General features: G+C 38.8%; 1 protein-coding gene across 10 annotated transcripts in view; it reads right to left on the bottom strand.

The window, feature by feature from the left end:
- FARP2 (FERM, ARH/RhoGEF and pleckstrin domain protein 2) overlaps nt 1-24,096 on the bottom strand; it is a 69,643-nt gene that overhangs the window by 10,492 nt on the left and 35,055 nt on the right. For all 10 annotated transcript variants that reach the window (XR_014548069.1, XR_014548070.1, XR_014548071.1 and 7 more), the window contains exons 12-21: nt 23,187-23,244; nt 21,603-21,855; nt 10,006-10,169; nt 8,098-8,187; nt 7,639-7,772; nt 7,166-7,247; nt 6,501-6,738; nt 3,978-4,108; nt 2,101-2,169; nt 451-540 (exon numbers count right to left, since the gene is read on the bottom strand). Coding sequence is in view for 5 of the 10 variants with exons in the window: in XM_083613743.1 (XP_083469869.1) it covers nt 451-540; nt 2,101-2,169; nt 3,978-4,108; nt 6,501-6,738; nt 7,166-7,247; nt 7,639-7,772; nt 8,098-8,187; nt 10,006-10,169; nt 21,603-21,855; nt 23,187-23,244 (1,309 nt within the window). In the remaining 5 variants the exon portion in view is untranslated. The remainder of the gene's footprint in view (nt 1-450; nt 541-2,100; nt 2,170-3,977; nt 4,109-6,500; nt 6,739-7,165; nt 7,248-7,638; nt 7,773-8,097; nt 8,188-10,005; nt 10,170-21,602; nt 21,856-23,186; nt 23,245-24,096) is intronic.

Below are 24,096 nucleotides of genomic sequence, written 5' to 3'. Positions count from 1 at the left end.
GCTACAATTGCATTGTAACTTCAGCAGCTGCTAAGCATAGTAGTCACTGGCTTATTACTCACCGGAGGATCCAGGACTATCAGCTGAAAATCAAACACAGACACATAAAAAAAAGTTCCATTAAGGAGAGGGAGGGAATGTAGCATTTTGGTGTGGAAGCAACACCAATGAGCACCTCCAGCTAGCCTTGAAAATAGCAAAAGCACAATCAAGAGTTGTCTCGTCTTGCCAGCTACTCCAATGCCAAAAAACTGGCAGTCCTTGTTCTTTTGACTACTTAAATCTAGCACAGAAATCTGTGTCTACTAATGACTGGAGAAAAACTACAGTAACCAGAATTGCGCATTTCGCAAGAGTCCCTTAAAAGTTCAGTATAAAGAGGAAGCCCAGGTTAACATGAAACACATTTTATTATTTTGATGTTTGATTGCTGTCTGATGTATCACTCACCAGCATCCCATGAAGAGGGAGATGACCGTGAATTTTGAATTGATTGGTACCCGTGACTCCTTTGCTGGTGTAGAGCAACATATCTGAAAACTGAGGCAAGGAAAAGTTTACAAAATCATTTAGGTACTAGGAAAAAAGGCAATTCTATGTTTTGTCACAATCCTTGGGTTACACCCAAAAAGTGCATAAGTAGAAAGCAGCTCTAGCAACTATTGTCTTTTTCTCTCCTCCTGCTCTGGAGCCCCTGAGCTCCTCTGAAAATCCTCTCCATTGAATTGGGGGTTCCTCTGGAACAGTGAGGCTGTGTTGTTTGGGGCTGCAGTAGGAATTTGAAATTGCCTGGAATCAGGCAGAGGAACCATGCACAATTTATCCTTCCTATTGCAGCCCCAAACAGTACAACTCACACTGTTCAGAGGGCTCCCCAAACCTTTGCAGAGGCCACAGAGAGGGCAGAGAAAAATAGCAAAATTTGTTGGCAAGCTGCCCTCCACACATACAACCATTGGATAAACGCCTTTGTAGCTTTATTTGCAAACCAAATAAATTTGCAAACCAATGTAAGTTTTCTCTTTAAATTGTGCTGCAAGTGGTTCACAGTAAAGCATAACAGTAACAAAACCAACTATCACTGTCTGTTATATTTCTCTGTAAAAGTATTTAACTTTTATCCACTCAAGATATCTGCATTACACTATGCTTACAGTTTCTCATTGTAATTATAGGGCACAAATTATTACCAACCGGTTTTCAGTTCATACATGATTACAAAGAGTCCTTCAACACCAAGGGAGAAAACCCTGTAGTTTTTCTGTGCATAATTAGGATCAAGAAAGAGACTGCTCAACTAACAGAACCCGCTTTCTTTTCTTTTGGGAGCTCCTTTAAGGAACGGATCCTGACAACATCAAAATCTGATGAGGAACAAGAGCACATACAAATTAGCTGCCCATACGGCAAATTGAGAATATGAGAACCACCCTGCTGGATCAGATCAAAGATGCATCTCGTCCAGCAAACTGTTCTTAAGGCCAACCAGATGTCCATGACGAGCCCACATGCAGTAGATGAGCACAGTAACGCTTCCGCACTTGTGTTACCTAACAACTGGCATTCAGAGGCATTCTGCTTTCAATACTGGATGAAGTACACAGCCATCATAGACTCAAAAGAATCTTGGAGTTGGAAGGGACTCTGAGGGTCATCTAGTCCAACCCCCTGCAATGCAGGAATCTCAGCTAAAGCACCCGTGACAGATGGCCATCCAAGCTCTGCTTTAAAATCTCCAAGGAAGGAGAGTCCACTACTGTTCCATCATGACAAGCAGTTACTGATCAAGGGCAATTCAGCTATCTATCTCTTGAGGATCCAGCCCCATGAGGAGGCAAAGAATCTGAGCTTGGAGAAAGTCAGGGTTTGGGGACCCACCTATGCAGCTGCCTCACATTTCCTGAAACGTTCCATGCTGTATACAAAGGCTTCTTTATATTTTGGCTGTGAAACAACCGAGGCTCAAATAACAAGGCCGTACTCCTCAGAATATGTACAGGAAACTTAAGTCTTGACCAATCCCAATCAAACTACGTACAGGGGAACGGGCTCCAGAAACCTCATTACAAGTTGAAATCTTGATCAAAAGCATCAGCTCACCAGAAAGAACATCCTTTGCTGTAAACCCTTTTTGGTAAGCTTGTATAAGCAGCCTTCCCGGATAAATTCCTGTGGGGGGAAATATACAAAGCTTTAGTACATTTGATGGCTCTTCTGTGAAATGCAGCACTCTCTACTTCAGGGTTGGGGCTAACTGTTTTCGGCCAGAGGACTCTCTTACAGTCGCCCACCTCTCCAAGGCCTACATGCCAGTGGTGGACATGGCCAATGTATATACATGTACTAAACATACAGACCCCACTCACGACACATACAGTAAGCACTATGCCAGACATACAGGCACACACCATACTCTTCCCCCTCTCTCACACATAAGATCACACACACATTCAGGCTGCCTGTTAGTTTGCGTAGATTGGTTTGTGCAAAGAAAAACACAGCATTTCTCCCCACTTCAGTGTGTGTGTGTGTGTGTGTGTGTGAGAGAGAGAGAGAGAGAGAGAGAGAGAGAGGTGAGTCTGTGGGTGTGCATGTATGCATGCATGGTAATGCTGCCATTTACTCTTAAAGAACAATTAGAAGGCAAAGGCTTTATTTTTATTCTTGATGTGATAGTGCTTAGCACTAAAATTGCAGCCATCTGGCCACTTCCCACGGACCGGCTGGCCAGATCTGGGCTGTGGGTTAGTCACCTCTGCTCTGATTATTTCCCTCATCACCAGCAGCACCACTTCTAGTTCTCTGCTGGAAGTGTGCCACTAAGCTACAAAAGGCATCTAGGCCACCAGAGCAAACTTATTTAAAACAGCTAGGCTGTCACAACTTGGCCACTCAGTTAGTGTTCTATTAAAACTAAGAATGGCCAGACTCACCACAAATTATGTGACCACCTCTTCCATTTATAAAATGTAAGCATCCCCCAACTTAGGCAGGGGTTACGTTCTGGGCCCCTGTGCACATAAGTGAAATTGCGTAAAGTGGAGAGTACCTTCTAAAAAGCCTCTAAATCTCCCCCCACCCCAATTCTCCAGCACTCACTCACACGCTCTCTCCATACAATTCTCTCTTCGACGTGAGTTTAAGCTCTGGGGCTGGCAGGAGGTAGGAGGATGCACTGGAACGTGGCTGCTGCTGCGCTACCCCAGTATCAAGCCATTTGGCGGAGAGGCTGAGCAGCCTACACAAAGCCCTGCTGTGCCTCCGGTCTCCCCAGGGTTTCTTCTGTGCTATCTGATGTCCTCTTTGGGCTCCGGGGAGGGTTTCTTTACAAGTGTCAAGAACTCTCCAGCTGACTCCCACCATTTGAGTCTATTTATATTTATTTATAGTCATTTATATGAGTCTATTTATCTATTTTTTGGCACTGCACATATATGCAATCGCACGCGAGTAGAACATGTGTAAGTGGGAGGATGTTTGTCCAGTTTCCAAAACTCTTTATAGTGTTGTGGTACACAACTAAGGGTCTTCAAAATGTCTAAGAGGCAAGTACTATTTTCCCGAGGATTTGTCCCTGATGAATGAATACATGAAGAGAGCCTGCACACCCATGCATGCATCATACTTGTGCTGGTCCCTGTTACCTCTGTGGATCAGCAATAATTGAAGGACTGGGAAAACTGAAACAATGCCTGTGATCCCTGAAATGAAGGCCCTTCAAAGGAGCCTTTTCTCACATTGTTTTGCCAACCTTAAAAACAACTCGGTAAGTACATGCAAATACAATTTTTGAATGGTTATTTATGAGAGTTTCAATACTGAGATATATTTTTTGGAAATAACATACTGGATTTCCCTAGTTCTGAAATAAACCAGTACAACTTCTAAAGCCATCATCCCATAAAGGAAGAAAGCAAGAAGAAAGGTCAGAAACAATTGAAGTACACAGGTCTTAAAATATGGAAAGAACTACCTACTCTGCCAGCTGCTACAAGGTTATCAATGCCAAGCAGGTCGTGCTGTAACTCTGTTAGCTTCTGGAAATTCTCCAAACGGATGAGACTGTTCTGAAGCTGTGATGTAATTTCTGTGATTTCTTTCAGTGCACCTGCAGAAGGGAATTACAAAAGAAAAGGTCTACTCCAAACCAACCAATCAGAGAAGCATGGACAAAAGTACAGGCCAAATTGAAGCAGTGCATGAACATTGCTTTTTTTCCAAAAGGAAAAATGGAACGTTACATGTACTTATTTAAGAGAAGATGCAATCACCGAAATCTCCAAATGATTGGTAAGTGGACAGACTAGCCTAAACATACACGACCATGCCATTTTAATTAGATCTACCCAAAGCTTGCAATGCTATGGTATCAACAGCTACTAGTCACAATGGCAGTATTTCCTGCAGTATCAGAGGCTGTATGCTGCTGAATGCCAGTTTCTGAGGAACAAGAGAGGGAAAGTTCTACTGCACTCAATTCCTCTCATGGGCCCTATATAGGTTGGTCATTGTGGGAAAGAAGGCTAGACTAGATAGGCCTCTGATCTGATCTTGCAGAGCTCCACTTACATTCTTCCCCAGTGAGAACCATAAAGAGCCACTTAGACTTCATTTTACCTAATTTTGTACTCAAAATAAACTCTGCAAAATCAAACATGGTTGCACTTTCATAATTATTATACCTTACATCCAAGAAATAGGTGTTCAAAATGCAGTAATATATTTTGCAGAAGATGGTGGAAAAGTAAGGAATGGAAGACAGAGATTTTGGAAGCAAGCACAGTATATAAGCCCAGGGACAGTAATGGAGATATGTGTAATAACTCTATTTTGGCTTCTGAGACTGTAACCCACATTTCTCAGCTGTCTTTAATTTATTATTATTATTATTATTATTTACAGAGATCCTCATGGTGGGCAGTTTTACTCATGTACTGGACTTTTTGTGCAGATTTCTTTGCTTACAACTTTCACTAGAACAACTCTTCAAAAGTTAAGGCTGAGACTGTTCCATTATTCTTAATTGCTATAGTACTCAATTTCACAATAATTCCTAGGAGGCAGAATATGTGTCATTCACACGTGTGAATGCCACATTTATGTTTGACAGTAATGAGCTGGTCCAATGTCACACTTATCCATGATATCCAATTTTGCCCTGTATATTATATCTGCAGAATGCACACAGCCCCACCTATAAGAACTATGGCAGATACTCTTCTCACTTGTATTTTAAATGGAGATGTATGATGCAAAGCCAATAAGGCTTTGTATTGTTTTAATTAGTGTTTTTATGGAGCAGTCAAGTAATTTCGTTGTCCCTGAGAGGGGGCAATGACAATAAAGATATTATTATTATTATTATTATTATTATTATTATTATTATTATTATTATGAGTTTATACTTCTATGTTCACAACTTAACTACTGCAATAGTCAAAGATAACACTTTCCACAGCATTAACATGACTCAGTATTTTCCAATGGAGACCGTTCACATGACTAAGTGCAAGTAAGATGATGGTGTGACTCAGTTCTTGGCTCAGTGTCACACTGTTCACAGAATGTGGAACAAAATAATAGGTAGTCCCCCCACCCAACAGGTGGGTAGGGATGCCCACCAGTCAATCACTGGGCATCACCATGACATTTGCCATACCAGGTCCTTGGGGATGTAGGACAATATATTTATTAAACACACACACAAACAAAATTAAGTGATTTAACTTCAAAAGGAAAGTGTTTGGTCCCAATACAGTGGTACCTCGGGTTAAGAACTTAATTCGTTCTGGAGGTCCGTCCTTAACCTGAAACTGTTCTTAACCTGAGGTACCACTTTAGCTAATGGGGCCTCCCACTGCCGCTGCGCGATTTCTGTTCTCATCCTGAAGCAAAGTTCTTAACCCAAGGTACTATTTCTGGGTTAGCAGAGTCTGTAACCTGAAGCGTCTATAACCTAAAGCGTCTGTACCACTGTACTTCCTTTAAACCCACAGCCTAAATTCAAGCTAGGATGCAAAAGAAGTTTCAAGTCATGGCTTGAACTTGACTTCACCTGCTGTCATATATGCCTGGGAAAGGTTGACATAGGCTAGAGGTTAAAAATAACTGAAACCAGATGAACTAGTTTTGTAGCAAGACAGTGGTACCTCGGAAGTCATATGGAATCCATTCCGGAAGTCCATTCAACTTCCAAAACATTCGGATACCAAGGTGCAGCTTCCAATTGGCTGCAAGAAGCTCTTGCAGCCAATCAGAACCCGCGGAAGTCACATCAGACGTTTGGGTTCCAAAGAACGTTCACAAACTGGGAACACTCACTTCCAGGTATGTGGCATTTGGGAGCCAAAACATTCGACTCGCAAAGCATTCAGGATCCAAGCTACGAGTGTACTGTTTCTACCAAGACAACTGAATTTCTGTCAATCAGCAACATAAAATGAAAATACAGAATGTGTCGAGTATTGGCATTGCAGATATTTGTCTGATCTGTCACTCACTCCTGCAGTCGGTGTAGTCCCGATGATCTGGCACGTAGTGTTTGCAAAGTCTCCCCAGGATCAGCTTGTAGTGCATTAACCTCTGGATGGGTTTCAGCAGAAAAGTGTTGAGTGGCAAGTAACACACCTTCTGGAGTTCGAACTCCTTATAAACCATTTCCAGTTTCTTTATGCGCTTAGTTGCTTTCTCTAACTCTGACAGGACTTCATCATGTTTCTTCAGGTAGGTGGTATATTCCTGTAGGATCACAAAAGATGCGGCCATGAGTACAGGCTCTGGCAGCATTTACTTTCAGTTTCAAATAATCACGGGCTGTCATTGCACACAAACCAAATCTTGTGGTTTAAAGCAAACTCTGTTACCCAAACAAGACACTTTCATGACCCAGAATTTGAAAGCAGCTTGTTTGAAACAGACTGGAATTTGTTTTAAACCACAATATCTGGCTCATAGGTAACAAATCAGGATTCTATGAAAATGGAAGTCAACACTGCTGAAGACCTCAGTCCAGTCATGCAGGAGCAGCAGGCTAGAAGGCGCATGCAAGAATTTCGCCTGGGCTCCTTCCTTGAGTACACATCGCTAAACAATGATTTAATGTTATATATTAATCAGCCCACTGAACATGAAGGAACACACAGATTCTTGGGAGTTATTTCCCTACCTTTAGCATATGCATATTTTTCAGCAAGACATCACCAATCCGTTGATAATCTCCTTTCGTGGGAGCGTTGGAACGTCCCTCCCTGCAATGAGAGTGTGAGAAGATTGTGCTACTGCTCTTGGGAAATTGAATCTTACAATTATTTTCCAGTAGGAACTGTTTTCTAGAAACTAAAGCATACTAACAATAACTATAAAAGAGTTCCAAAACTGTTTCCATTCATTTCTCAGCAAACTAACCATGTTTCCTGTTTCAATTTGTAGCTCAAATTGGAGTCTCAATAATCAAATAATCATTTTAAAAACGGAAGAAAAGGGTTAACACTGTATGCTATCAACTAAACCTCTCTGAAGTTTATATGTATTTTGCAAAAATAGGCATGCCAAACCTGAAAATTTAAAACAAAGAAACCATATTTCTACTCTTTTTGACCAGATTCAAATGTTTGCCTTCACAATGATGTTAACACTTACCATAGTGCTAGCCGCTGTTCAAGCTCTTTCAGAAAACCTCTGTGAAATTCATAGATGGGGTCTATGTTTGAGAACAGCAAGGTCATGAGACCTTCAGGCATGGCATTTTCCTTGACAACTGCACTGCGGAACCACTGCAGAGGAGAGATAAATAAGAAGCAGATGTTTGGCTTCCTGTTCTTGGTATCAGCAATGTAAAAAGTATCAAAGAACCCAGAAAAACAACATCATGCAAACAAATTTCAACAATATCAAACAAGTCCTTTGGCAGCAGACACATACTCTAAACAAGATGCACAAGAGACGTTTTGCAAATATTCCATCTGGGAAATTCCAGTTTATAACCAATTTTACCCTGAGGCTAAGGGACTGCAATAACACACAATTTACAATTTACAATTTACACATACAACTATTAAAACAACTCTTTTTAGGGAAAAGTGGGTTTAAATCACTTACTACAGTTAGGACTTCCAAGTCTTTTAAATAAGTTCGTTCAGTAGCAAGAATTTCTTTTGCAATGAAATAGGCTTTGTCTGCTGGGTACCTCTGAAAGATAAAAGCAAATCCCAAATAAATGAAACAGAAAATGTTTCTTATTAAGAAACCTTGGTGGAGCTATATAATAAGACTACTTTGACCATCCAGATGTGCCAATATAAAAGGAGAGCCAAAACCAAAGCCTCCTGCTCTAAATGGCTTTGAAGTATGTGGCTTTTTAAGGAAATATTTGAATCAACTATGCCCAATGTATTCTTCAGGTGAGGCAATAGGAATCCTTAACCTGAGATGTGAATATGAGTTTCATTAAGCCACACCCTGATCCTGATCTAGAGTTAGTTGCTTGAAACACACTGTTACCTGTGACCAAGCAGATACGGTAAGAACTAACCAGCAGTGGCCCTAATTCACAGATTGGATTCAACTAGTAGTGCACATTCCTGACATTGATGGTAACTGGCATTCTCAACAGCACTGTCCCATACTGACATCAAATCTATTTGGTACTGGCATGAAATATTCCCTTTCCTCTGCTATATGAGCAGGAGAGTGGACTGCAGATACGGTGCTGATGCAAAAAACATTTTCTCCCACCCCACTATTTGGGTCATGCAACAACGACAGCACTGATCCTCTAGGCTGTATGTGTCTGGACAGAGACACACTGCATCGAAAAGCTTCAACCTCTTTGTCACATTGAGCCTGATGGAAACAGAAACATGGGTACAGGAAGCCACAAATTTGCTTTTTAATACATCTCATCTAACCTCAGATAAGGCACCAAATCACAACCTTGAGGTTTACTGTATTATTTTCAATAGAGAAAGTCCTAGATTAAGATTATGGAACATACTCCAAACACAAAAATGCCCAACCCCAAATTCCCAAATTCTTCTAAGTGTAAGATACAAAGTGGGAAGATAGAACTCCTAATTGTATAGTTAATTTCCCTCCTGCTTAGACATGCAAAATAAGGGTTTTGCCTTTTGTTCTAGTTAATTTCACGTTCACCAAGATTGATTCACCAGCATGATTCACCAGCAGTAATCAATATGGTTGTTAAATAAGATAAATTGTCTATGGGTTGAGCTGAGCTTGCTAAACAACAAAACCAGCTCATTCCCACCTGAAAAATGTGTTAAAGAGAAGGATCTGTTTTTGACAAGAAATAGTGGATTATTAGACTGCAGAAAAGCACTCAGAGAGTTGGAATTAATGTACTTTCTATAACTGTCTCTAATGTTTTACAGTACAACTATTTCCCACAAACAGAAAGGACAAAAATGGTGCTCTTGAGGTAAAGAGAAGCATTTAGTTCATATCTCACTTTGAAACAGCTGGAACAAAGGATTGTTCCTTCTAGCAGTTTTATAGTAGCAAAGTGTCGTGTATTTATTTTAACATAGGTCAAGAAAAACCATTGTGTGGGAAGTTTAATAGTACACAAGTCAGTACGATAGCATAGCACTGGCAGATTTGCACATTGCTAATATCTAAGGGCTTATGTACGCTTAACTTTTGCCATGCTCCTTGTATGCAGAGGTCCGCACTTTAACGCTCTGTGTCCAAGTGGTTTATTTCGTTTTGTTTTGCCCCAAGCTTTCCCTGTGAAAACCTGTTCTTCAAAGTTTTCTGTGGATTGTGTTTCCTCTGATTGAAATTTAAAGAGTGGGTTTTTGCAGGGAAAGCTGTAGAGTAAAAACAAAAAGGGGGGGCAACTCGGACACAGAAGTTTAAACCATGGACTGTGTGTGGAAAGAGTAGAGGAAAGGTAAATGTGAATAAGCCCCAACAAAGAAATCAGAAATTGAAGCAGAGGTTCATGAAACAAACAAACACAAATCACCCTCCTTGTCCTTGCCTTACCTTACGCCTTGCCTCATCCTCTTCTTCTATCCTAGCACCACCAACATCGCTCAGGACAGGACTCAAAAGGGGAGATGAGCCCTGGCCAGGTGTGTTCATATTCACATGAAACGAGGGGTTCAGAGTCATTGGACTCTTCATTACAAAGGAAGACAGCTGAGGACCTAAGGGTCACATTAGGAAGGAAGTGGGGAGGAGAAAGAGGTTAAGAATTGGTTTTGCTTCAACAAAATACCACCAGGCACATCGCCAAATCCACATAACACTTGCAAGTAGTTGTCTCCCCTGGTTTGCTTAATTTTTTTTTTTTTAAATGAGCCCACAAATATTTTAAAGCAGTCTTTGAAAATGTTAGGTACAATTTCTTGGAGGTCAAACTGGAATTAGCTAAGAATTTAGACTTTTGAACAAAAGCAACCTACAATACCAACAATCCCATTCCCTCTGCTATGGCTAAACAGATCAAGACCACAATATACTGCTTCAACATACTCCTCTTGGAGAGTCGAGTTCTTACTACTTTCTGCAAACAGATCACAAGAGACACAGTGGCCCTGATAAACAGGGAACGGAAAGCAGGAGAACAAAAATGGGAAAGCTCCATGTTTTCAGAGTTCAGCATACATTTGATTTCAGAAACTGTGTATGTATGGATAGGAAATATGAAACTAGAAATAGGGAGAATGCAGATTGCATGCCCTTCCTGACTTTGGAACCACATAGCAGCTTTTAAATAACTAGCCATACTAAATACAGCTTCCTCTACAGTCTTTAAACCACGTTGCATCACTAACTGGGTGGAGATAAGTTATTTCATTTGTCAAGTAATGTTTGAGGGTGTGTCCGGACAGCCGTGGCACAACATAATTGTTATGTAGCAAGGAATGAAAAAGAAGCTTATCAAAACAATGTTTTAGCATTATGACAATTACCAAGCTAGAGTAAATTTTCCATTTCTTGTAGCTTTTCTTTAGAGCAAGCAAGCTATTTCACAGAATACTGTTCTCTACAGAGAAGGTGTCTCAGTTTTAATGCAAGCCAATTCCATGATCAGTATCATGTAAGAATATCAGGCTGGATCAGGCTGAAGGCCCATCTAGTCCAGCACTCTTCTCACCGTGGCCAGCCAGTTGCTCACGAGAAGCCCACAAGAGGGACTTGAACACAGGAGCTTTGCACGAAATGGGAAATAAATGGCACAGATCCGAACTGCAATGTTAAGCATTCTGGAGCCCTAGCATTGCGATTTGTTACCTAGAGCACAAAACTTCAAAATTAGGCTGTTCATCCCATTGTCCCTCACTTTCAAAGCAAAACAGCTTCTCTACTTATGCATTTTGAAAGTTTCTTGCATTTGAATTATGGCTGACATTTTCCCTGTTATAATTAATATATATTATCATTATTATTCCAATGCTAAAGCTGTTTTGGACAGGGTAATGCCAGAGAGGGCTCCTACGCTGACACCAGTAAGTGCTGCCCCAGATATGTCTGCCACTCCCACTCCAAATTCCATTCTGTACAGCCTCAGAAAGACAGCATGAAGCTTTGTGCTCCGGCCAACATTTATTCTTGATTCCACTGTAAGCAGCAAAAAGAAGTTCCACTGAACTGCCCCAAAGTATCCACTCAAAGTGATATTAAGGCCCAGTAATAAACAGGCACATAATACTTTTCAACACTTATTTGAAGCGGGATTAAGAAATTGGATACACTACTGAAAGGAACCGACTGCTCTCTCATTTGACTCAGGAAGCAAAGCCTTTTAAAAGTAATGAATGCCAAAAGAAAGGGGAGGCATTACGAAAAGGAGAGGAAGTTTAAGTGCATGCATTCCCACTGGTTAACTCAGGAAGCTAAACAGTGTTACACTTAGGTCACCTGGAAGAGATTCAGAATATCAGGGAAGTTAACTATTAACATTCTTTGGCCAGTCTACTGTGTATTGTATCAGCTCATGCAGTCCCCTGCTCCTCCTCCTGACTTTTAGTATGGTATCTGTAAGATCCAGCGTATTTGTTGGCATTTGTTCCTTGCTGGGAAAGCAGTTTACGGGAAATCTGCTTGAACGTACAAGTCAAATACAAGCAAGAAGCAGCTTGGACTTCCCCCAGAGTCTTTAGTATTTCCTTTCCTTTCCAACAGAAACCGCTCCTCTTTAATGTTTTCTTTTTCTTTCTCTCTCTCTCTCTCTCTCTCTCTCTCTCTCTCTCTCTCTCTCTCTCTCTCTAAAAAAACTCTATTTGAAAATGCTGCTCAGTTTCAAGGCTAATATCCTTTTCATTACAAAAAAAAATTTTTTCCTTCCAGTAGCACCTTAAAGACCAACTAAGTTAGTTCTTGGTATGAGCTTTCGTGTGCATGCACACTTCTTCAGATACACTGAAACAGAAGTTGCCAGATCCTTCTATATAGTGAGACATATCTGAGATATATCTCAGTAGTGAGATATATCTGTAACTGATCCTTTTCATTGTGTGTATATGAGATTGTGAGCAGATGGCATCCAGTACATTATGACCACAACTGTAGAAACAACAGTGGGGGTGAAATCTTTCCTTAAAACACACTAAGTAAAGAAAGCTCTGCCAGTGTCTCACACTGCCCTTAGCAGCATTGCATTTTAACAGGTATATGATAAAGGAAGACTGCTACAGCTTTTCTTTTCTTTTCTTTTCTTTTTTCTTTTCTGAAGATGAATTGCTTTTGCCCCACCTCTCATCTTCTGCAGGAAGCAAAAGAATTGAAGAGAATCATGGGAGTGGGGTGGGGTGAGATTAAAGATGGGAGTGGTTTTGAAACAATGCAAATCAGCATGATTTTTACAGTCAGTGACTATTAAAAGGCCTCCCATTATACATGGGAGTCAACAGACAACTTTGCAGCCTGCCTGACAACTGACTGGTTATTTAGAAGGGATGCCGCATCTACTTTTGATAGTATCATTTCACAAAGATGGAAAATGTGTGTTTAGAGTGTGAGTGAAAGTTGTGGATATGAAAAGCACATAAGGAACTTTAGAAGCAAGTCTTTTGCCTTATTAGTGGTGCCTTTTGTGTGTGTCTGTAGATGAGCCTGTCTGACCATGTGTAAAACTGAACTTCCTTTGCCACTGAATCCAACTTCTGTGTTTCCAGAGAGGTCTGCACTTTGAAGCAGTAGTTTTATGTAGTTTTTCAGCTGCAGGTTTGTTTAATTTTAGATGAATGCAAATCATGTCACAGAAGTGGGACTAAAGCTGTAGAGAAGCTAATGCAATGCACAACACCTTCAATTTAACAGCAGTTAAAAGGGGTGTGTCTCCAAGTGTCTTTTGAAAATCTACATCCAACAAGCATTTCCTAATTTGAAAAATTAGAAGTCAAACTACTGCTAAGTAAACTGATTTTCTTGAAAGCAGGTGAGTTTCAGTAGTACCGCAGACAACTTACATTCTACATTTATTAATACATACATTAGTACAGGTCACAATAATGCATAAAAATCCATTTGTACTTCCACCCCCACCCCTCATTCTACAGCAATCAGGTGTTAAACTCCTCAAACTCTTATTTATGTATATTAAAAGTATGACTTCTACAAAAGGTTTGTAGCCATCAGCCTTTCTGTTGGACACTGATGCACTGACAAGTTGTATAAACACATTACAAGTTACAGTAAGCCAGGCTTTGTTTTTAAAAAGACGCTATACACTTAGCTGATATTAGTATGCATGCGATAAAATGGCAGCAGACACTATGGATACGATTTCACAATAGTTTCAGACCTGATCCTACTTATGTGAATGAATGAAGGCTAGAACCTTCAAAGAGTGCACAACTTAGCAAAAGTAGATTTGTGATTTATTCAAAACGACTTCGGAAAACCAAGCAAGTCCCCAATGTGCTTACACTATGGCTCCATAAATGATGCACCCAGTCTACTTGTCTCTGAAAACTGAGGGTTGGGTAGCTGTCTATTGTATATATACAATATCTTCTTTCAAAAAGAAATGTGACAGCTTCTCAAAAAATACAACAGGCTAGCATTCCAATCCCACACACTGTTTAATACCATTAAAAAAACCCCCAAAAACTGCAGATATGAAAAAATGACTCCTGAATATCCAAAGAGTCTGATTTTTAGGACATGTTATTTTCACTATTTTGAACAGAAATCTATTTTCTACAAGCTGTTCAACCTTTTGACATGAGTAATCAAAATAGGGTTCTATAACCCCTCTAAAACCGAATACCCCATTGAAAAAGACTCATTGCCATTATTCCTCCTCTCCATGACCCTATTGTAAGAACAGAATTTGCTACTTCAAGCTGTAAATAAACCTTGATGCCGTAGCCCCTTCCTATAAGAGGCTGAGGCCTTTAAAGAAAAGCAATTCATTATTTGCCTCATGTCTTCCCTTTCTATGACTGCTACAGGTATAGACAAGTACAAAAGAAGGAATTCATGGTTGCACAGAGACAAAAGTAAATAGCATATCTGCAAGTGCCACACAGATACCAAGTAAGGAAACCCCCAGATCTTGATGTCTTTTGCAAAAAAGAAAAGAAAAAAGAAAAAAGAGGAATTGTAACATCTTCTGCTCACACCCCTAAGTAGTATATGCTCACGAAGTGTTTGCACACTAGTAAACTGAAATAGCATTTTTACCCATGCCATGTGTTCTAAGATGCATATTTTACTTACCTGCAATGGTAGTTAAAGAACTGGTTCTGTGCATTCATATTTACAGAACACAATTCTCTGTATGGTTCCATAGCACGATACCAAAAGCACACAGATACTCTCAAAGAGGTTATTAACACTCCCAAATAGCATTTTAAAATGGAACAATATTATAATGAGAAAGTAGGGTGCATTTCCTTTCCCAAAATATGAACCTCTTTTATATTCTGTGTCTGAAAATAAAAAGGGCCCTTGATAATACGATTGTCATTACAGTACAGTTGCATCCAGTGCATCTGCTTTACTCCTCCTTCTGAGGAATCATATTTCCAGGTAGTATAGTAAACACTATTTAAATAAGAAGTTCTACCACTGTGTCAATATACTGTTTCCTACATCAGGATGCATTTTACTTAAATTTGAACTGTCAGAAAAATGACCCTCTTCAACTACAAAACTGGTAGCTATATTTGGCTTGGGAATCACTGATGGAAAGCAATGCTAATTCAAACTGAGGGCCAGTGCCTCCGAATAGCCAGTGGTAGGGAACTTGTGGCCCTCTGGATGTTGTTGGAATAAAATTTCCAACCTTGGTCACTGACCATGATGGGAGCTCTAACTCCAACAATTTCTGGAGGAAAGCAGGTGCCCCAACCCCTACAAGTAGGCATTACCCGTATTATGAATTTCTGTAATCTGCCCTCAGTGACACCAGCACAGAGGAAAAATTGACTGACTATTTGAAGATATCAATATTGCTAGGAAAGAGGAAAATGTTAATACTGGTGTCAAAATTTCAGCCAACTGGGAATGTGCAGAGCTCACAACCGAGTGCCAACAGTGCTTGAATATCAAGTACTAAACAGCGGGACACAGGGCACTTGAATGTGTGTTGTAGGAACTTTCTGTCTGTAGAATAGTACTAAAGTGTTACAGCCTGCGTTGTAAAACAAAGAAATGAGAAAGATATGAAAATGTCAAAATTGTTGAAGAAATACTTTTTTTATAGCAAGTTTTGAGGATTTTTGATCCCAAATCCCAGGTGGTTTCTTGTATGTAAGGGGTCCAGCTGTATGTAGTTCACTGTGCAAATTAAAGCAATACTGTCAAACAAAAATGCTAATCAAGTATGGATAATGAAAGAGCAGCTTTAAACAAGAGAGACCATAAAATATTTGGATATGTAGAACACTTAATCTGCATAGGCTACTTAGATATTTCGTGGCCTATCCCGTAAGTTAAATGTTGGTGAGCTTCACGGACTAATCTGCCTGAAACAAGCTAAGTAGATTTTTACTTGTGTTTGTGTATATAATTTATACTATAGATTTTCATAGAATATGTAAGACTAAAACAACTTATGACCATGGCCAGCTTGTTTTAAAGAAAGAACAGAGTAAAAATGGTTCCAGATAAATTCGCTGTTGTATTCCAGAATAAATCGTTGCATTATAAAGAGCTACTACACTTCTAAAGTAAGGGAGCCTTACAAAATAAAATAGTAAGCCTTTTTTAAAAACAAAACCGTTAATGAAAGGTAAAAGCAAATTTATCATTCATATCAAAGACTTCCTCATTTTATTGCATAAACAATTTCAAATTAGTACAAATTTGTAGATATATCATCAATAATTTCAACAGAAAACAAAAAGTATAAAACAAACATCTGGAGTATAAAAATGATCGTGATCAAAAAGTTGTAGTAAGAATTTCCAGTCCAATAAATGTATTTTTTTCCTGAATATGTATCAATTGTACTAAGAAATGCATCATACTAAGGCACAAATCATTTGAAGCATAAAGCTTTACTATATGTATGTCCAGTATGTTCTGAACCTTTGCAGTCAGTTGCCAATACAGAGAGTCTGTATTTTTTATGTGCTCCACATACTAAAGCTATGACTTGGCCCTAAATATGCCAAACTATTTCTTATGATCTCACTCATACCAATTTTAAGTACTGATGAACCATTGAAAATCAAATTCTTCATTAAGTGGATGAACCCCCTAAAATTTCACAAACAAGGAGTAAAATATTTAGCTGGAGCTGAAGTTAAGCGTGAAGAGCTGCAAAAAACTCACAATATTAATTTATTCAGCATGTGCATACAAGTATATACTGCATTAATTGGTTGGGGAGTTGAATATTAAAGATAAGTGACCACTGTGAGAATCAGTATTGAGACATTTGCAATGAAAGCCTAACTATTGCATGTAATACCTGAACGCTTAAGACTCGGCAAAATGACAATAATGGGAATGAATTACCAACAGGTTTTTAATTAATGCTCTTCTAAAGGCATAACACACACACCATCCATAAGAATATAATCTGATAGGAAATTCATTAGTCTTTTAAGGTTAGTAAACTGAATTTAAAAGTGAACCAGATTGCAAAATAAGCATGTCACTACTCAAGTCAAGTGGTAAATAATTATTAGAAAAAGAAATTGCTTTAATAGCAAATTATATACTCAATTCTACAATGGATACAACATTATAAATTATGTGTGGACAGTTCTGCCAAAGCTTAACTGTATATGTTTGTCAATGCATATTCCATCAATCAACTCATCCTTTATTTTTAATTGGGTCAAAATAAATATGTTTAAATGCAGAATGATTATAAACCTATAATAATGTCAGTTAAGAATGCTTTGAGTATATCTGATTAAAATCCGAATATTTAATACTACATACCCATGTACCATAAAGTGCAGTCAAATACTTTATCAGTGTACAATGGAGCAAACTCACTTGCATGGATGTTTCTGCAACTATGAAAAAAGCTACCTACTATGTACAGATTTTTGATTTCCCCTAATGTATCTTAATGTCAAAGGAACATTCACTTTGTGAATTTGCTCCCCACCTGCCTGTTGACCCCGAGGCAATCAGCTGCTACTTGCTATAATCTGCAACACACATGCACATTTATTTTTAAAACTGGAATTCTAGGCAAGTTTTTCTACCAACAACTAGGTTTGTACTAACAGAAGCGGGAAATGAGCAAAACAGTAAAAATAATAATAAAACTAGCAAAATTAACGATATCACAAGATATGACTAGGGTGAACAAAAATGTTCATCTTCTGTAGCATAGATGGTTTAATACCGAACAAAACAGACTTGAACTATGACAAGTTTCTCAGAAGAAAGTAGAATACACTATGAGAACTAAGAAAGTGCAAGAGATCTCCCCATGGAGTATAATAAAAAGGGAAATCTTTCTACACACAAGCCCAAGGTCTTCCGTGAGGTCTGCAATCAAGAGGCAGAGCAAATCTCTGGTTCCTTACAACTTCTAGATCAGCCCTCCATTGTCCACATTCTGAATTCTTTAAAAAAACCACCACACTACTGGAAACTAACCAGCTGACCCAACACATTTCTTTTCTGCTATGCATATCAGTCCCAACTTCAATCAACATAACCTTGTCAGTCCATAACTTCACAGCTTGGAGATAAACAGAAGCTGAGTATGGTATTGTGAAATTTATTTTTAACTATATTTCACTAAGAATAAATAACAGGTTCAGACTTACCTAAAATGTTTGAGAGTTCAGGAACAATCTCATATTGGGAATGAAGGCAATTTAATGTGTTTAAAACAGAAAAACTATGACGTTGTTAAAAAATACTATTTTTAAAAAAATGTTAGACGTTCATAGGGAAGTACCCTACAAGTACTTACAAAACAGAAGGGCATGGAATCCAAACAAATCCTGAATATTTTACTTAATTTCAAAACATACAACATATTTAAGAACAACAGCTACTAGAAAAGCCTCTGGGGAAGTTAACAGGCGCATCTAGAAAATGCACCTGCATTTGACCAATCTTGTATTTAATTATGATGGTTTTGAATAAAATATGGGTGTTGTGCAATGCTCCAAATGGAAAAGAAAAGGTTGTTTGATTTTAGTAACTGAACTGATCTATTCAATAGGAAGCTTTAACAGGAAATTAACTGTACTGTGCCAAGAGTTCAGAAGTGGATTGCCATAGATATGTTGTTTCTGAGAAGAAATACAATTACCTCACATTACCATTTACTAACCAAAGTTATTTGTACAATTCTCAGCATGTACCACCAGTCATTGATCATGGCCAATATCTAATTTTAGAACTCCTAGCCTGTATCAGCAAAGGTGCATGTATTCTTAACTTTAAAATCTTACTTAAGCAAAGTCCTTTCTGAATTATGGTTGGCAAAAGTGGGGGGAAACCCTTTAATCTAGTAATATAACTTTATGGCATCACCGACATAGCTTTACAATAAGCAAAGCAATACTTAAAATCAAAGTTAAATATAGAATATTTGCAGATATTCTCCACATACCCACATGAAGCACAACCTGGCCCTACAGAGTCCTGGTACTTCTCTGAAAAAGTAGAGGGGCAGAGATGTCTGATTTTAAAAAAATCTGACATCTAAAGATTGCATTCCATGGTACAGTAAGCCAGCAACTTGTGCACATCCAGCTTTATGTGTTTGGCCAAAACAACAACAACAACAACAACACTTTTTTAAAAATGGAAGGGATGTCCTGGGGAAAAGACTTTGGCAATCCCACCCGCATTTGAACCCAGTGTGTTTTGCCTTTATGTGATTTGGCTTCAGGCGCGATCCTTGGAACGTAACCCCCGAGTTAAGTTGTGGGTTTACTATATGTATTATTTAATGTGCTACTACCACAACTAGTATAAATTATTTCTGATTTAACCATTTCAGGCACATGGCGCATATCACTACAGGTATGATAAACTACTAGTGAAAGTGAATCTTGTATGTGGAAAGACTCAGAACAAAAAGCAAACTAATTGGCAGCCTGAAGGCAATCGCTCCATTATGCTGAGCTGCACACTGATAAAATCAGTCTAATAAGAATTTGGTCAGGAGGATTATGAAAGTGGTTTTTTAAAGTATGATAGGAAATCCACAGTGAAAACAAGATTATCACAGAGTATACAAACCAGATGTGCCTGGTTCCCCACCACCACCACAGAAAATCTGGTGAAGTTCATATATTGCACAATCTTCCCTTTCACACAGGCATAATTAGGAAATTATAATGGAAAGATACACAAGCCTATTTAATTAATTCAAGATATAATCCTTTCAGACACTGCCCTAACAGTATTTTAGTTTATTTCCTGTACGAGGTTTGCTTTCCTGCTTTGCAACTTAAATACATTCTTCAATGTCTATCAGGAGACCTGAGAGAACCAGGTTTGCCAACTCTCTTACCGCCATAATATAGTCTTTCAATACCACTTGTATATTCATAGTCTAACAATAATAAGATCATTTCCTTGAAGTAGTACCATCTTCAAATAAAAGCTCAAGCAAACCTTTCATATTGATTCAGCTAAGTTACAGCAGGGGTGGGGAATCTGTGGCCCTCCAGATGCTGTTCCACTCTATCTCCCAAGGCCAATAGCCATGCATGATGTGATTTGTAGTCCAACTGCATATGGAAGACCACAGGTTCCCTATCCCTGTTATAGGCTTGTTTCTGCAGCGTAATGTGTTAAAATTCTAACAAAGCACCAACAAGGAAGCACAAAATATGCCAATGGCCTTTCAAGACATTTACTGCTCATCAGCAGCAATGCTTTGTAGAGGGTCTGTTATTTGCAAAGTGTACCTAAGTTCAAAATTCAGTGATGCAGTGACCTTCACCACAGATGGTTTAAACAATTGCTGGGTGATAAAAAATGCATAGTACAATACATTAGAAAAATTATAATGGCTAGTCTGCACCACTGACATCTACACTTCAAAGTAGCAACTAATTTATGATGGCTTGAGAAAAATTGGGATAAGGATTTTAAAAAAGGACATGAATTTGAAATCCAATCACTAGAATGAACCAGGTCAGAAACAATCTACATTATCTTTTCTCTTTCAAAACCAGATTCCTGAAAGCATAAATTTACGTAATATCAACCAAAATATTAATGGCTTGTGTGTGTGTCTTCTGTTTTATCTTCCTGGGTGAGATTCTTAAGATTATTCTGAAAATCAAGAGTGAAATTCTCTCTAGTAGCCTCAGCAAAGGGGTTGTTGAAAAAGAGGTTTATGTCTAATGGGGCTGCAGTTTCTGAATCCCATGAGTCATCAGTGCTACTAGAGTCTTCTGTAGTGGTAGGTGGATAGCTCAGCTGTTCCAGCTGGTCAATAATGTCAGTGAACTGAAAAGCTGAACTTGACTCAGAGCGAACTGAATATGCTGGAAAATTCACCATTGAACTAGCTTCAGAGTGATTAGCAGAGCTATAAGTGTGCAAAAATGGCATACCATTTAATGTCAAATTGTTGAGAGAACTACTTTCAGAACGGTTGTTAATTAATGAACTAGTTTCAGAAGGACTCAGAAGACTTTGCATTCTGCTTGCCTGAGCTTTAACTTCAAACAATTCCGAGGTATCTGATGGCTGTTCATTCCCATTAAAATCACTCTCTCCTTCAAATTCAAACTCATGGTCCATGTTCATATCTACTGCTTCTATGGAGCACCTATCAGGACTTGACTGAGAAGACATCATATTTCTTTGCAGAATTTCTTTAGTTAAAGCAGGTGACTCTGAGAGACAATTAGTTAGCTCTGACTCCTGCAAATCTAAACCATCATACAAATAGGAAAATGCTTCAGAACCTCCAGCAAAAAAAGACATTTCTGCTGGATCATCATCAATGAACTCTTCTGAAACCTGAAGCTGGGAGCTAACCAGTTTTACAAGTGAGGCACCCCTACCTTGAGGCAGATGCTGTTTAGCAGCAATGGCCATACCTGTGGTAAAGTCATCCACATAATTGTCATTTTTACAAGTATTCCTACCTTCTACTGCTACACCTAAACCACAGCTACTCTCAACATCAGTACAAGTGGGGGTGCAGTTTTCTGCAACATTACAAAGCCCAACACCTTGGAATGACTGGAGTACGGGTGATCCAGGCTGCTGTATCACTTTCTTCCCAGTTTCTTCTGATGTCCCACTATTTGCTTCTGCAGCCAAGCTCCTTGTATGGGATATTCTGGGCTCCAAAAATAAAGGCTTGCTCTCTGTGAAAGTGGGCAAGCTGGCAATGTTTGTGGCTAACGCATTATCCGAATGAAAGGAGGCATATGTACATGCATTAGGCCCAGAGGTTCTTAATCCATCTGTAAATGAGGCACTCTGAGGAGAAAAACAAGAGAGGAAGCTATTAGACAATCTGTTTTAGGATACATCTAACCATGTCCACTTGAACTGACAGATAAACATGTTTATAAGTTCATGAATTTTACCGAGATGACTTGACTGTGAAGACTGTGGGACTCATCCTTGCCTGTTTTCAGTGTGAGAGACACTACCACATGACAAAGGTGGCTGAATTGGTGCCCTCTGCTCTATCTATGGCATTTTAAATCTGGCTCAAGTGTTCAGTCATCCATGATTTGTATTAATTTTAGAAAAAAGCATATTGTGCCAACTTTTTAAAGGTAACCATTTCATTGAGTCTTGAGCTTTGAAAGTCTATTTCTTCAGATATGGTTGAAGGATACATGTAGTATGTGACTATTAGGCATAGGCAGATTGTATTGATCACTCACTGGTTTCTCTAGATTTTTCATGTCTGTTTTGCATTCATTCCTTTATTCTTTTATGTAGAAATGGCCCTGTTTGGTCTTTATAAAATGGCAGAGGGAATTATTGTGAGGTGATGTATCTTTATTATATGAAATTGAGGATGAATGAACTCTTCATAGTATGACTAATGATGTTTTCCAGATATAATGTTCGGAGTAGATGAATGGAGAAAACTGGCCCTGGGATTCTTACAGATAACTCTTCCTCCTAAGGTCTACATGAGAGCACTATGTTGGATTAGAATTCTGGATTTGGGACCAGAGAAAGTTGATTCATTATATGACTGTGTTAACTGTACCAGTAATTATGCATGAAATCTTGACACCCTGAAATGGCATCTATAGAAAAGTTTTTGTTATTGCAACAGTAAGGAGATTTATTTTCTATACACTGGTAAATCATATCGATAATGAACTACAGCTCCTGGCTGATAAAGATATATGATTTATTTAGGACCAAATATTGATCTGGATCCAAAGAACTGCACTGTTCCATGAGCCCAAAATAAGATTCATGCTTTTAGAATAGCACCCCCCACCCACCCATATATATTCCATGTAGCAAATTTCCTTTGCAAGTAGGTTTTATATGCAGTTTGTGATATGGCATGGAGCTCTGCCATTCAAAAGAAAAAAGCTAAAAATTCCCTAGGCAAACACTTAGGAAAAATCGTTTTCCTGTACAAGCTGAAAAACTCTGAAGTTGATTCAACAGTACACACATATTTAACATTACTACCAGAATTGGACAAAGCTGAACAGAGCAATGATTGAAAATATATATAATTTTAAATGCGGACGTCATTCATGCTTTAGAATGAAAAGGCTGAGTTTCATAATCTTTCTGATAATTCAAAACAGGTTAATATCAAGACTAACCTGTTTGGGTGTATCAGCATGCAAGGTGTGAGCAGACATTCTAGTTTTACTATGCCTCCTGTAAAGAAAGAATATGCTGTGATACCCTGATCACTTCATTAGCTATACACAGAAAGCAAACATGGGGCCTTCAGTAAGAAGCTATTCCTGAAGCATAACCTACTTCATAAGGCTGTTAGGTGTGATAAAGATCAATAGTAATAAATCAATGAGCCTCAGAATTTTAGTTACAGATAGGTAGCCGTGTTGGTCTGCCATAGTCAAAACAAAAAAATTTTTTTCCTTCCAGTAGCACCTTAAAGACCAACTAAGTTAGTTCTTGGTATGAGCTTTCGTGTGCATGCACACTTCTTCAGATACACTTCTTCTGTGTATCTGAAGAAGTGTGCATGCACACGAAAGCTCATACCAAGAACTAACTTAGTTGGTCTTTAAGGTGCTACTGGAAGGAAAAAATTCCTCAGAATTTTGTCATTCATGGATAATTGTATCTGTTAGACACAGTGACTGCAAATTATAATTTTAACTAAAGAGAGAGGAAAGCTGCAAAAATGTATTTCCATATTCTGTAAGTTTCAACACAAATATCTAAAATACAAATCTGGGATAGGACACATTTTTAACATTCAAAAAAATGCTTAAAATGTTTATTCATGTGGTCCAGATGTTCAAGATCTGGTACACCTCTCCAAACTCTCAATAGCCAATTCTGGGGTGCGCAGGGGGCTGCAGCATGGAAGAAGAATGACCAGAAATCGTCTCCCTCCCTGTTCTGCTGACGGATGCTTTTTGTCAGCAGAAGGAAAGCTCTGGATACCATCCGGTAAGTATAACAATGAACAAATGCAAGATGGTTTACAACATTGGAACAAAAAAAGACTACATGTCTCCAGTTGGCACTATGTGAAGC

This window comes from Podarcis filfolensis (assembly GCF_964270895.1).
Source record: "Podarcis filfolensis genome assembly, chromosome: 5".
Lineage (NCBI taxonomy): Eukaryota > Metazoa > Chordata > Lepidosauria > Squamata > Lacertidae > Podarcis > Podarcis filfolensis.
Note: the sequence above shows the minus strand (reverse complement) of the source record. Positions and strands in the feature narration are given on the sequence as shown.